This window comes from Marmota marmota, unplaced genomic scaffold (genome assembly GCF_001458135.2).
Source record: "Marmota marmota marmota unplaced genomic scaffold, marMar, whole genome shotgun sequence".
Classification (NCBI taxonomy): Eukaryota; Metazoa; Chordata; class Mammalia; order Rodentia; family Sciuridae; genus Marmota; species Marmota marmota.
The window spans coordinates 23,055,270-23,070,989 of record NW_026000153.1 but is presented as its reverse complement, the minus strand read 5'-3'; the positions used below and the strand labels follow the sequence as shown (position 1 = coordinate 23,070,989).

The 15,720-nt window shown below is 37.3% G+C and overlaps 1 protein-coding gene and 1 non-coding gene across 2 annotated transcripts in view; both read right to left on the bottom strand.

The window, feature by feature from the left end:
* Nucleotides 1-15,720, bottom strand: part of Abca13 (ATP binding cassette subfamily A member 13) — a 423,614-nt gene that overhangs the window by 389,317 nt on the left and 18,577 nt on the right. Inside the window, exons 2-3 of the mRNA XM_048786593.1 lie at nt 13,636-13,729; nt 11,609-11,732 (exon numbers count right to left, since the gene is read on the bottom strand). Of these exons, the coding sequence (XP_048642550.1) occupies nt 11,609-11,732; nt 13,636-13,729 (218 nt within the window). The remainder of the gene's footprint in view (nt 1-11,608; nt 11,733-13,635; nt 13,730-15,720) is intronic.
* LOC125611559 lies at nt 15,369-15,474 on the bottom strand. The gene has a single exon (XR_007341773.1). It is a non-coding gene; the product is annotated as a U6 spliceosomal RNA (small nuclear RNA).

The following is a 15,720-nucleotide window of genomic DNA, read 5'->3' as shown; positions in this document are numbered from 1 at the left end:
TACATTTTACTTAACTTTGCAAATGTCATGCATAGAAATAAATGTGATGTACTAGTAAACAAGGGAAAAGATTCTTATGACCTTGGAAATCAGGACTGTGCACCTGTTTGCATCTAATCTCTAGGAATTTCGTTTTAATCAGTAAAACTACTGATTTGAAATCAAGTAGCAAATCACATCACAAGTTGCTGAAAACTTGTTAAAGTTACAAGTATCCAATTAAATTAGAATATCCTTAAAAGGAAAAAAAAAAACACATAAAATTGAGGAGAATAGTTCCTGATCATAGAACCTTCTATATATTTTCAATTTCATGTCCTTACAAATGAGAGAAGATTCAAAGTGGATTAACAGTCATCAACATAGAAATCTACCATGAAAAAATAACATTGCTTATATCACGAAGAATTAGAATAAAATCCCTTCCACAAACATTGTCATTTAATCCTCATGACCTATCATAAAGTCTGAGCAAGTTCAACAAATATGTATTGAAGAATAAAATAAACTCAGTGCCTTTTGGGACACATCCCTTTTAGAGAAGAAGACCTAAATGTGTTTGATAAAAGCAACCAGACTGTGAGCAGCAAACCAAGTCCAGGCCACAGAGATCACATCCTGCCCCAGGAGGCTGCTGTGCCCCATGGAAATCTCACCTTTCAAAGTGTGACCTTCCACTTGAGTGGGTCAGAATTACAAAATCACAAGAAGAAATTACTTGCTACTTCTCTGTAGAGGCCTTGTGTTAAAGGCTAAGAGTGACCTCTGAAAGCCATAACTGTTGATTCATGCTTCCATTTCTCACCCAAACATAGGCCTTTCCTGGGAAACCACCCAATTATCAGATTATAGAGATGGATGTAATTCAAGATGAGTTTCCCCTATAATAATGAGCAGACTTTATGTTCTTTTCCTTATCGTTATTTCAAAAGGACCTCAGTGTGTTCTTAAGACTGGATTACAAATTACTACCAGCATGAGAATTGTTTATAACATAAAAAAAATACTTAGAAAATCCTGGATTAAATGTTGATGAGAGAAGTTCCTGAGCACCAGAGAAATCCAGCACTGCAACAGGACCCAAGGCGGAGCCATTTCTTCCTAAGTCCAGTTCCTTACTTAGACTTCTATTAGGTAATGCTTGACTTTGCCAGGTAGGCACGAAGTTGTAAAGGAAAGAAGTGAGAATGAAGAATGCAGGAGAAGGCCACTTGGCAGAAATGACCAAACTTTCTCAGACCTCAGACTTAACATCAAGAATCACCCCTCAAAGGCCCAAGGGCCAAACGTCACACCTAGATGCATCCACATAATTCCACAAGGGACCTGAGGATGCCCACTGTGGGAAGGGCCTCGGAAATGATGATAAGGCCAGTCCCTCCATTTGTAGATTTGGAAACTGAGATCCAGCGAGAGACCCCCAGTAGTCAAATTACTGTGCAAACAATTCTACCCTTGGAAAATCATGTTTAAGATAAAATCATGATATTGTCCACCTAGCAGGGTTGGTGAAAGCATCTCTGTAAATTAGAATGTGGGCGAGTAGCACTGCAACAAGGACCTTGAGGCTGCTTCTGCTAAAGAATGTTGACTCTTCACTTGGGCCTGCAAATGTAAAAAAAAATTTCCATTTTACAGTTGTCTGTTTGGCTCTAATTCCAGGAACATTTGCTCTGATTCTCACCTTGAGTTGCAGGAACAACAGGTCTGATTGATAAACATGTTGTAGTGAATCAAAACTGCCCCCAGAAAATTTTCTTATCACCTCCCAGAAGTCCCCACCTGACCAATTCTGAGATGATGACCAACTGGACCACAGTTTGGCCAAGACTGCTTAACTATGCACCCTTCTGCTGCCCTTGTGTATTTAATCTGGAAGCTCATGTCAGTACCCCCCAAGACAGGGAATCCCTGATCTTCTTTGTCCAGTATAGCTATGCAGGTTGGCATTCCTTTACTGCTTTTCATGATTCCTCTTTCCATTTAAGTTTTAGGGTTAAGTGACCAGATCAGATTTGATGGGACCCCCCAGAGTTGGTCCTCTGACCTATGACTCCAGTAACATCAGTAGTATAATTAATGCAGATATGAGATGCAGTCTCACATAAGAGCTACAAAGACAAATCAGCTATGGAAGCAGCAGGATTTTTCTCTCTTACAACTTTTACTAATTTTTACTTATTAATTTCTGAATAGAAAAGTTCTTATTGAATTAGAATTATTTCTAAGACAACCAGATCCACAGGCAGAAATAATTTTTATAAGAATTCTGCTTTGGGATATTTCTGTTCCCTCTCATCAAAGCCAGTGAGGAAATCTTTGAGTGGAACTCTTGCCAGAAGGAGGGCTTTCCAGGGAATGTGGGACCCCGACCCTGGTCATCCCCCTTTAACTCAGGGCAGGGGTTCACACAGGAAACCTTGGAGGATGAAGTTTTTTTCGAAATCTGTAATCAGCCCAGGACTAAAAGGAGAAGTGAAGTTGAGAAACGCTCATCTGAGGAAGGAAAAAAAAAAAAGCAAGAATTCTTCTTTGGGGCTTTCTTTAGGTCTATTAAAAATAAATAAATCATATAGATATCTCCAAACGCTAGACCAAAAACAATGGCTCTAAGTACTAAATGGTGTGTCATAGAAGAAAATAAAAATGGAGTAATAGTATTAGTTCAGGGCCCTTAAAAGAGAGCCAGGAGGCCATTGCTGGTCCACATGTAAATCAACTTTCTTAGAATTGGGCTGTAGACACACCCACAGATGAGCAGAGGTGAACTTTTTTGTTTGTTTGTTTGTTGTTTTTGTAGTACTGACTATACCCCCAGCCCTTACTATTTTTTATTTTGAAACAGGGTTTCCATAAGTTGCCCATCTTTGCCTCAAACTTGTAATCCTCCCTCCTCAGCCTCCTGAGTAGCTAGGATTATAGGCAAACTGACCTTTGGACTGGGCCAAACCCTACTTTCCCGGACATCATCAACCTCTGCTGACCTTCTGTATGACAACCCCCTTCCCCAGGCTACTCAGAGACAGTCAGCTCACAGTCCTTTTCTTAAAATGTAGTTTCATCAGCACTAGTCTTAATTTCTGACTAATGAGTAATGTAACCACCACTACTCATTAATAAATACACACACACACACAGATGCATGCATGTAAAATGGATGAAAACTGATAAGGCCTGTAATCTACCCACCAGTATTGTACCACTATCTATTCCATTTTTTTAATATTGTGCAATGTCATTATTTTAGTTATCTGCTTGGAGGGTGTTATGGTTTGTATGTGAGGTGTCCCCCAAAAGCTCATGCTTAAGACAATGGGAGAGGATTCTGAGGGGAAGTGATTAGGTTGTGAGAGCCTTAAACTAATCAGTGAATCCCTAATGGGATTAACAGAGTGGTAACTGGTGGCAGGTGGGATGGGCTAGAGGAGGCGGGTCACTGGGGGCATGGCTTTGGGGTATATATTTGTATCTGGCGAGTGGAGACCACTCTCTCTGCTCTCTGATCATGATATGAGCTGCTTCCCTCCACCATACTTTTCTGCCATGAACACTGAGATATGTCCTATATGTCAGAATGGCAGAAATCCAGAAGTTCAACACTATCTTCTATTGGCTTTATTTGGGAAAGAGATATCCTCATATTTTAGAAAAGGGAATGCAGGTTATCACAATTCCATAGAGGGTCATTTGGAGAACACCAACAAAATCAAAGGTTTTATTTAGTTCTTGATCTGCAATTCTACTTCTAGGAATACTCCTACCAATAACAATGTACTAGTATGAATCATCATAAACCATTAGAATAATGTACAGTTAGTAAGTCAATAGTAGAGAAAAAAATGGAAATAACGTGAAACGCTTGATTTGCATAAGCAAGACAATAAAACAAGAAAATGGGAGTATAAAAGAGATGGCACAAGTAGAAATTAAGTAGCAATTCTTAAATCCAGTATATTAACTATTAGTGACCTAAAGATAAGGCAAACATTGTCAGGTTATGCTATTTTTAAATATAAAGCACATATAGCTGAAAAGTAAGTAGATAATAAAAAATCATGTAAATTCTAACCAAAAGAAAATCCCCTGACTATATAAATATAAATATGAGTAGACTTCAAAGCAAGGAATGTAGCCAGGAATAAAGAGCTTAAATATGATCATATAATATGTATTACATGTTATACAGTATGTTGCATATGTAACAAAACCTATTATAACCATTATGTTGTGTGCATACTCAACAGTATACATGAATTTGCCTGTTTTTCTGTCATTGTAGGTGAGTCAATGAAGAAAATATGCATGCATGTACATCAGCTCTTCAGAGTATATGAAGCCAAAACTAATAGAATTAAAACAATAAAAGAAAATGACATTTGTGATTGGAGATTTCAATTCCTTTCTCAGCAATTTATAAAGCACATAGACAGAAAATCAGTAAGATATAGATGACTTACACAGCATTCCACCCAATGACAGCAGAAAGCAGTCTCTTCAGATACACATTAGATACTCATCAAAGGAGGCCACAAGCCAGGGCCAGAAAACAAGCCTAGACAAACTGTAACAAGCCAAAATCACCTGGGATGTACCCTTACCACAGTAGAATTAAATAAAAGTCAATAACAAGGATTTCAGGAAATTTTTAAGATACTTAGAAGTCAAACATCTGACCTACAAATACAATCCATGGGTCAACAATGAAAACACAGTGAAAAATCAGTTAAGTTTTTGGAATTAATGCGCATGAAAACACAACATTTCAAAATTTGTGAGATGCAAAGCAGTGTTTAGAGAGGAATATACACCTTTGGGAGTTTGTATTAGAAAGGCTCCACAATAAATGGTTTAATTTAAATAAGGTAGACACAGAAGAACACAATAAATCCCAAGGAAAGGAGATAAAAGACATCTGGATAAGAAAGGAAAATTTTTAAATAACAGTTTCACATGATATATATATATATATATATAATCATGTACATATAAAACCTGAAGGACATATTTAAAAACTACTAAAAATAATTACTCATATTTTTGAAAAATCTAAAAATAAACCAAAAAAACCATGAAATATTTAGGAATATATTTCATGAAACATGTATAACACTGAAAACTACAAAGACATTCCTGAGAGAAGTTCAAGAAAACTTAAATAGACATTGCTTTTTTGCAGTACTGGAGAAATGGTGGATAAAGCCAGAGGGCGCTCTACCACTGAGCTACATCTCCAGACCTTTTGATTTTTTGAGACAGGATCTTGCAAAAATACTGAAGCTGGCCTCAAAATTGCAATCTCCCTGTCCCAGTTTCCTGAATCACTGGGACTACAGGCATATGCCACTGCACCCAGAGACAAACACGTCCCACTCATGGATTAGAAAATTTGGTGTCGATGGTAATTCCCTTCCCACTAATCTATAGACTAAAATGTAAGCCCCTGGGACAACATATCACTTTACACTCACCTGCATAGCTATAAGCCAAAAACCAGAAGTATAAATATTGGTGAGAATATAGAGAAATTAAACCTCATTCACTGCCAGTGAGAAGGAGTCACTTTGAAAAACCATCTGACAATTTTTAAAAATATTAAACAGAGGCTAGACAACCTAACGTGCATCAAAACACAAATAAAAGCACACTTATGCACAAAAACTCATACATGAATATTCTGCCATTTCTTACAATAGCCAAAAAAGAGGAAAGAACTCAAATATCATCAATGGATAATAGATAGAGTCATCAGTATAAAAAAAGAATGCAGTATTGACAGATGCTACATCACTGATGAACATTTTGCTCAATGAAAGAAGCCAATGGTCAAAACATTTAAAAAATAAGTTTAACAATTTTTACAAATATGAAATGTTCCTAGAGAGACAGAAAGTAGATTATGGAAAGCCCAGCACTAAGGGGAGGGAAGATTGGGGGAAACAGAGAATGAATGCTAAGGGATATAGATTTTTCTTTTGGGGGTGATGAAAATTTTCTAAAATTGATTGTGATGATTAAATTCATCTATGCACAATTCTGAATATGCCAAAAACTATTGGATTGCACACTTTAAATGGGTCAATTATGGTATTGTAAATTAAATCCCAAAAAGACTTTTTTTCTGGAAATATTATCTCCATAGAAATCTTAGCTGACTTTCTTGGTACAAATTAACAAGCTGATTTTTTAATTTATATGGAAAGCCAAAGGACATAAAAAGCCAACATAATTGTGAAAAGAAGCAAAGTTGAGGGATTTATATTAGCTGATTTATGCTACCTGATATTAAGACTTTCTCTGAAGCTATAGTTACTGAGGATTTTAATCTAGGGAGAATGGAATCACAAAGATCAATGAAATAGGGGAGTCCAAAAAGAGATCTTCACACTGTCATCAGATCCACTAATTTCCACCACACACACAAATGTATTTTGCTGAGACAGGATCATCATTAAAACAATCGTACCAGAACTGCATATCTATATGTAAGGAGAATAAACACCAATATTTACTTCATACCATAAGCTAAATAAATGCAAAATGAATTGTATATACAGCAAAAACAAAAGTTAAACTTCTAAATGTTCTTAAAGAAAATGTAAGAGAAAAATCTTAATGATTTTCTGTTGGGCAAATATTTATTTAATAGAGAAAATACAAAAAAAAACTAGAAAGAGCCTTTGCTCTTCAAAGGATAGGTCAGAAATTTGAAGAAAATATTTATGATACATATCTGATAAAAGACTATATCCAGAATAAGTAAAGAACTCTGAGAATTCAACATAATCAAAAATAAAATATTAGTGGTGAGATTTGAATAGACACTTCACACACAAAAATTCAAATGGTCAGCAGCTACATGAAAAAATGCTCAAGAACATTCATGATCAAGAAAATGCAAATAAAAACTACAATTAAATAAAATTATACAATCACATAATGACTAAAATTAAATAAATTAGCACAAAATCAAGCATCAGCAAGGATGTAGAACAATGAGATCTTTCCTACTGGGGATTGAACCCAGTGTCTTGTGCATGTTGGGCAAGTACTCTACCACTCAGCTACTTGAGCTCTTATATATTGATATTGTCAGTGTAAAACTGTACTTTTGAAAATAGGGTAGAAACTTATTATAGAGCTAAAAGTACATCCAAACCATTCTACTCCTAGCTATTTTCCAGGAAAAAAAATTAAAGTATCTGTTAACACAAAGATTTTTTTAATGCTCATAGCACCTTTCCTTGTATTTATTTATAAATGGACAAACTGGAAATAACCCAAATTGTCCAGAGATGTGTGGTCAATGGATAAAGAAAGTGAGGCATGTCCAAACAATGGAATGCTACTTTAGCAATTTAAAAAGGAATGAATTACATTTTGCTGGCTGAAAAAAAACAAACTCCAAAGTCATGTCTTTTATATGAATTTCTAGAAAAGGCCAATCAGACCTAGATAACAGAAAGCAAACACGTTGTTGCTTGAAACTGGGAAAGAAAGCGAAGCTGGAGTAGGTTCAGTGGGGATGGAGCACAGAAGAATTGGGGGAAATAGTAGAATCGCTTTGAATTGCTTTACATCTTGATCATGATGGTGGTTACACGGGTGCATAGATGGTCAAAACTCACCAAAATATATTCTTAAAAGCATAAAGTAACTAGGAAAATAAATAACAAAAGATAGGCCTGATCTTCATGGGGGGATAAACCCATATTGAAAGACATGAAGAAAAAGTAAATTAAATGATATATTAAGATCATATGATTCAATACTCCACTAAGAATCGATTTCCCCAGCTTTCCACTAACTTACTGAAAGGGGCTTGGAAATAAACCCTGGGACCATTGAAAATGACCGTTTCTCAGTGCAGAGGTCAATGTGGATCATCATGAGGAAGCAACTGACCAGCTCAGGAGCTATCTGCATACATTAGAGGAAGGACCTTGACTATGGGAAGTCTGGGAGGACTGGGACAATAGAAAAAGAAAAGTGGAGGACTCCATGGAAGACCCTGAGATACGTGAGGGGAGATACTGATCACTGTAGAAAGGGGTTCCAAGGGGGAGGGATGGGGCAAGAAGTCCTCCTCATCCTGTCTCCAATATCAGTGCTTCTCCATGTCAGCAAAATCTTTTGGAAACAAGAATCAACCAACCTAAGTGCCCTTCAACCGATGAATGGATAAAGAAAATGTATATGTATGCACAATGATTTATTACTCAGCCATAGAAAAGAATGACATTATGACTTTTGCTGGTAAATGGATGAAACTGGAGACATTCGTGAAATAAGCCAAACCTTAAAAACCAAGGGCTGAATGTTCTCTCTGGTATGTGGGTGCTAACACACAACAAGGGCAGGGAGAATAGAAGGTCATTGCATTAGACAAAGGGGAATGAAGGGAATGGAGGGGGATGGAAATAGGAAAGACAGTAGAATGAATTAAACTTTCCTATGTTCATATATGACACACCACCAGTGAAACTCCACATCATGTACCACCTCAAGAATGGGCTCCTAACTAGAATAAATTATACTCCATGTATGTATAATATGTCAAAATATACTCTACTGCCATGTGTATCTAAAAACAACAACAAAAAGAAACAAGGATCAAATTCTAGCTGCTTTGGATGGAGGAAGGAAGGTTCAGCTCCTTGGAAAGAAGCTGGACTCTGGGCCCAAGAATATTATAGAGACTAATAAGATTTGGAAGACACTCTAAAAGAGTATCTGAAGAATGCTAGCCTAACGAGGAAATTGAAAGATGAAGCAGCCGCAGTCAATGGTCAAACAAGACTGAGAAGGAGGCTGTGGTTACCAAGGGGCAGGAGAGCCTTAAAGGACCTGGGTACAGTTGACAACGGAGAAAAGCAAAAATGAAAATGTCGGTGACCGCAAAACAGGAGTTGTTGGAGTTCACTGGGAAGTGGTCAAAAGGTATTCCAAGGAGCCAGGAGTGAAAGACTCAACAGCTGACCAGGTGAGAGAGCAGGGCACCAGGCACTGTTGAATGAGCATGAAGAACCGTCCAGCATGGCTAATTGTGTCAATCAGCTCTGAAGACCTGACTGTGGGAAGGGAATGGAAGGAGCTTTAGACAGCACAGGCATTTTATAAAGCATTTTACATTTGCTTTTATGCTCTCTGTTTTATCTTAAAATAGGAACATTCCCTAACACTCTGTGGGAACACCCACCTAATCCGCTGTAGGAAATGGTTCCTGTTTTGCTCTGAAATCCTCTTATTAGAGTGAAGGGGAAGCCCGCTAACACCCGGGAATGAGGAAGCTGGTTTGCATAATCATAACCCACATCACCTGATACCAGGGATTTCCATCCACAGTGAACTTTGCCCAGGGAATAATAAAGTCATGAAAATTCATGAACTAACTTAACTCAAATAATGTTTAAGTAGCCTTGAAGGGAAAACATTTGTTTTCAGGTCTTGTTAAAGTGAGACAATTAGCACAGAAAATAAACAGAAGTGACTATTTGTTTATGGCTTTGAGCTTCAACCGAATTCACACTTGAAAAGATAAAGAGAGCAAAGGAGAAGTGAGGATTGCCAGTGGCCAGTCTGAAACCAGAAGCAAGCCTGACCAGTGCATTTCTTTGTTCTTCCTTCTCTTTCTTTCTCACTTTTCCCTCTTTTCTCACTTCTTATGATTTTCTTTCTCTATTTCATCTTGCATTTCTCACACCTTGCCTTGGGCACTGGCAGACACTGTGAGTAATTTTATTCTTGGTTTTTCAAAATCAAAGGTTTAGTGAGGCTAGCAAATTATTTAACTGACTATCATGATGGCAATGTGGTGTGAAGAACTCTCATAAAGCTGATTTTGTAATCACTGAGTTTCTGCAAATTGGAATAAGGATGTTGAAGAGGAAGAGCATAAAAGAAAGGAAGGAAAGAGAGAAATTTCCTAATGTCAAAAAGTATCTTACAGTTGTTATAACCATTGTACTAAGAATTTATTATTAACTCCCTCTGGTTGCATGTGTCTGTGCCCTGTATCACACTAGATTATTTTCCCTGAATATCCAGCACAATTGAGGTAGGTAAGTGAGAAAGTTGAGATGCAGAGAGATTGGTTAGTTGTGCAGATTCATAAGAACCAAAAAAATCATAGAGCCAGGAATGTGTGTGTGAAAAACTCTTTCCATTTCAACATCATTTAAACTCCCCATTCTGTGTAAGGTACAGATATAACACCTGAAATGAAAATGCTGATAAGCCTCAGAATTCCAGAGTGCTTCCCAGGAAGAAAGAGTTCTGCATGTATACTTTCTCTTCACACACACAGACACACCACACACACACACACACAGAGACACACACACACACAGATAATGGAACTTTTCAATATTATAGTCTTATACTTGAAATTGCAAATGATTCTTTACATCATATGTTTACATAGCTTTAAAACAAACGCACCTGCTATGATCTGAATATCTGCTTACCTCCAACTTCACATATTAAACTGAAACCCCTCAGGTGATATAAGGAGATGGGGCATTGGAGGCATTTAGTTCCTGGAGGTGGAGTCTTTTAAAATATTATTAGGTCCCTGTAAAACAGACCACAGAGAGACCCCTCCAGCCTTCCCCCATGTGAGGACACAGCTAGAAGGTGCAGTCTGTAAGGAATGAATCCTCACCAGACACCAAATTTGCTGGTTCCATAATCTTGAATTTCCTCAGTCTCTAGAAGTGTGAGAAAAAAAAATGTGTATTTCTTATAAGCCATCCAGTTTATAATGTTTTGTTATAGGAGCCCAAATGGACCAAGATGGCAACTTTTATAATTATTATACAGTTGTGTCCAAAATTATCTGGGAACTTTTAGTTTTCTTCTTGTAACTGAAAGTTGAAAGAGATCTCATAATTTAACATTCACTTCATATTTAAATGCCTTAGATCAATGAGTATAGACATAAAACCTACATCTATGCCTAATAAATTCATACTATCATGAGCAACTAGTCACTTTTTCCCATTCTTTACTCCACCTGGGAGAACTTTCCAGAACATTCCAGATCCTCCACTTTAAGTATATTCACTTTGACCCTTCTCACTTGAAAATATCTCAATCCCCAATGCCAACTGATGCCACAGGCAATGTCAGCATAACTCAGCACTGAGAGAATCAGAGAAGGCATCATACCTTCCCTGCAGTCCAGTTATGTGACAAGATAGAGGAGAAAGAGTTGACTGATCTCAGCTGAAGACAGAATCCCAGTAGGTAGCTCAAAAACTGCTTGTTTGGGGGGCCGTTGGCACCAAAATGAAAAACTGACTAAGCAAATAATTTTGAAGTCAGAGTTTAATGGACAGAAACAAACAATTGCATGCAAATGGGATTTGCTCGTCAGCATTTGTTCTGAGTCTTGAAATACAGTTTCCTGTTAACAGACACTAACCATTAGTTGGAGTCATTATTATGTAAAATTTGAATTTAATAAAACCAATTTTCTTTAAGTTCTAAATTCTGCACTTTCATGATCTCCTGATCTGTCCCAAATTATTAAGGCTGTCCTAAGAGCAAGCTTTCTGCTATGTGCATCAACTTCCCAGGAATCTGTAAAGGATGTTTGTGTGTCTCTTACCGAAAATGGTGATCCATGGACTCTTCAAAGCTGGAGTTCCTGCACTTTGACCCCGTGTTACAAAGAAGTCCTTGGACAAAGGGCATAACACCCCGACTGGGCAGATCACGGGGTTGCAAGTAACCTGGACACAGATGCAAGGAAGAAATGAGTCCATACACCTGCTACAAGAGGTGGAATACCTATTAAGTTAGAATTATAATATGTAATATTAAATTATTATATTATTAATCCTCTTATTAATTTGAAAGTTGCCTGAGGAGTCCATCCAAAACCAAAAACTCTTTATACCAAACACCTCTCTTCTAGGGTCTACATACTTCCCTGTTCACGAAGTGGCAACACCTCTGCTGTGCAGCCAGTCCCCTCAGGCAAAGCCCTTTGCAAACTAGTCATAGATGGAAAGAATAAGAATAGATGCTTTTTCCCATCTCATGTAAGTTAGGAATGTTAAAGTTTGAGCAAAAGTTCTGAGTTTAGTGCAACTTGATTTCTGAAATGTTTATGTGTAGTTGTTAAATACCATATGATGCAAAATTGTTTTCTTCACTAGATAGAATCAAAGACTTTTCAAACATTGCTACAGTGAGCTAGCTTCCTTCAAAAAGTACTGATCACACATTCCCCAACCCTACCACCCTTCTCTTCCTGGAAGGGTGGGAACAGTCATTCCCCGATGACTGCAGGCAACTTGGATGTCACTGATCATCTATGCTGTAGCATATGAAACCCTGATGACAGCCAGAAGTCTAGTTTGGTCTGGGAGATTCTCTCACTTCCCAAGACATGGAGACATACTCTGCCTAGTATTGGGCATAATGTTTGCACATAGAAGACATTCACTAAATGTTTAATGATTGAATCAATGAACAAACATGAACGAATGAATGAAAAGTAAAGTTTTGGACTTTTTAGCTAAGGGGAAAAATGGACTTCTTAGCAGATTCATGGTTCAGTGTTATAGAATAGGAGATCTTAAAAGGGCTGGAGGTCATATCTCAGCAAGGAATAGGAGGTGCATTTCCCTAGCATTACTTCTGTATCCCATCTCTCTCAAGAATGTGTCAAGAATAGTAGCCACCACAATGGAATATTGGGTCATAGATTAAGGACTCTAGCCCTGACCCAAACATACTTGTTTCCTGTTTCCTATGTGGTTCTATAAAGGCAAAGGAATACCTGATTCTCTGTCTTATCCTCAATAAGGCCTGGGACACAAAAGGCACTAGAGAAATATTTGCTAAATAAGCAAATAAATAAATCTATAAAATAAGAATTCTGAAAAACTTTTCAGTTTTTCCTGAATGGAGACTGTCTCAACCTATAATACATAATACAGTCCTCAAACAACAAAGAACAATTAGAGCCATTTTTTTCCCTATATATAAAACCTAGATATAAGAGACAACCTATTTTGGACAAATCCCCAATATTCAATAAGCATTTATTCAAGAGAAATTTGCAGAGTAGACCACATTTTATACATTTCAAGTGGCATAGTAAAAGGAAACAGCAGGCCATTGTTTCTCAAGGGATGTTGCTGTTGAGGTTTCAAATCAGACAGACAAAATGGTCTGACAGATGTTCCCAGAGCACAGAGAGTTACCAGTGATGGTTTATCAGGACATCACCATCATAATTGCCATCATCATCATCGCAGTCTCCACTGTCTCCACCATCACCACCACCATCAGTACCACGTGGTAAACTGAAATGTATTTCCCATCTTTAACCTCTTATTCCACTTTTCCTACATGTCTTATATCTCTAGGTCCAAATTGATTCAGTTTAGTTGCAAGGATAAAGCTGTCTGCTAAATTGAGCAAATGTGTGACTATCTTTTTTAATTTTAAAAAATCCAAATTGCTGCTTATTGGCATATACCCCAGATGAACTGCTACTATTAGAATGGAACACTCTTCATTTATTCCACTCATAATTCAGCATTGATGAAGAACAGAGGGATGAGTACTCTCTTATTTCTCTGAAGGTTTGTAATCTAAAAAATCATATTAAGTGAAACTTACAACTGTCTCTATGTCTAGGAGGTTCTTGGAAACGAAGTACTGTCAGAATCATGAACAGGATACAAGGCCAGAAGAATTCTGCGAGGGAAAGGACCTGAGGAAATACATATTGTTAAAAAAAAAAGTGCTTGAATAAATTGCAAAGCATTACAACATTTCCACCTCTTGAAGGATGATTGACAAGTCAGTTATCCTTTTAAAGAAAGTCATTGTCACTCCTACTACAACAACTACTGGGACACAAGTTCCATTATAGGGCCCAATTCATTTGTCGCCTCATCATGATCCGTGACTATATCATCTCCTGGTCCTTCTCACACCAGGCCCAGCTTCTGTTTTTTCCAGATTCAATCAAGGAATATTTGTTTATGTTTAAATAATGTTTTTTTTCTTCAATGACTTTCTTGAAATTGAAATAAACTTTGAAAACTGTTAGAGTCAATTCTCTAGACACAGACTATCCAAAAGAGTTACCAAAAAAGAACTGTGATATTTGGTACAAAACTGAACTGTCAAAGAGAAGAGAAAAAGAAATGCCATTTTTGACACATGGAATGTGGTTCTTGCTTTACTGATTGCAGTACATATCATTTTTTAATTTTTTTTTTAGTTGTAAGTGGATACAATACCTTTATTTTATTTACTTACATGTGGTGCTAAGGATCAAATCCAGAGCCTCATACATGCTAGGCGAGCACTCCACTTCTAAGCGCTCCAGCCCAGTCCATATCATTTTATAAGTTCAAAAGTGTACAGCCAAACACAAAACAGGCCAAGCATAGAATTAATTCATACAGCGACTTGGAAATCTGCAAGTTAAGGGTGTTCAGTCAACCCCAGCAGTGTGTCTTACTGTTTCGGACCCCCAAGTTACAATGCTCTAAACTAATATGAACTTCTGGGCTCTCTGGCTCCTTTGCTATTCCCCTCTCTGTAAAGTGCAGGCCGCAGATCTAAGTGTGAATGTGTGCACTAGACCTAAAACTCAATCCCTGATGTAATTAAAGGAGAAAAGAAATTGCCCTGGGGCTGGGGATGTGGCTCAAGTGGTGGCGCACTCGCCTGGCATGCGTGCGGCCCAGGTTCGATCCTCAGCACCACATACAAACAAAGATGTTGTGTCCACCGAGAACTAAAAAATAAATATTAAAAAATTCTCTCCCTCTCTCTCACTCTCTCTCTCACTCTTTCTTTAAAAAAAAAAAAGAAAGAAAAGAAATTGCCCTGTTTGAAATAGTGTATGAGGCGTTGGGTCAGAAAATATAACATGATAAAAATATAACATGATAAAAAAGTTCTCTGGGCTGTACTGAAACCTAGTATCACACATTCTGATAACAGAAGATCTGGAGGAGGTCACCCTTTGGTTCAAGGGATCATGCTTAAAACCAGAAAGAAATGTCAGGAACACTCAGAAGGCTGCAAATTATTCAAATCATTTGGTCATTCTCTGTAAGAATTTTTAAAATGTCTTAAGAGGATTGGGGTCAAGAGGTGGTGGGGGAGGATTCTATAGTTAATTCTGACTGAGTATAAATAAGCAATACAGAAAATGTACCTCATATTAAACAATGATTTGTTACCATTAAGGAAAAGAAAAACGACATTTTTTTTTCATTCATTTTCAATGACATTGATTGCTACTGTTAGAACAACGGGTTATAAAGAAATGGAAAATCATTTGTAGACCTGAGACTCTTTTTTTTTATAGTGAAGTTTATTTTGTGTTTGCACAAAATACGGAATGCTTCACGAATTTGCGTGTCATCCTTGCGCAGGGGCCATGCTAATCTTCTCTTTTGTATCGTTCCAATTTTAGTATATGTGCTGCCAAAGCAAGCATGACCTGAGACTCTTATAACAATTTTTTATATTAGAAATAAATAAATACATATATGGCTAGAAAATTTTAAAAGTACAAAAAGTATACAAGCAATTGTTACCAAAAGCTGGGTCCTGTCCCCAGTGCCAATCCAATAACAAGGACATGGTTTTGAGGAAAAGGAAAAAGAAGGTTGATTGCTTTGCTAGCAAGGAAGAAACACAGGGGGCTTCTGTCCCAAAGGCTGTATGTAATTCTGCCCA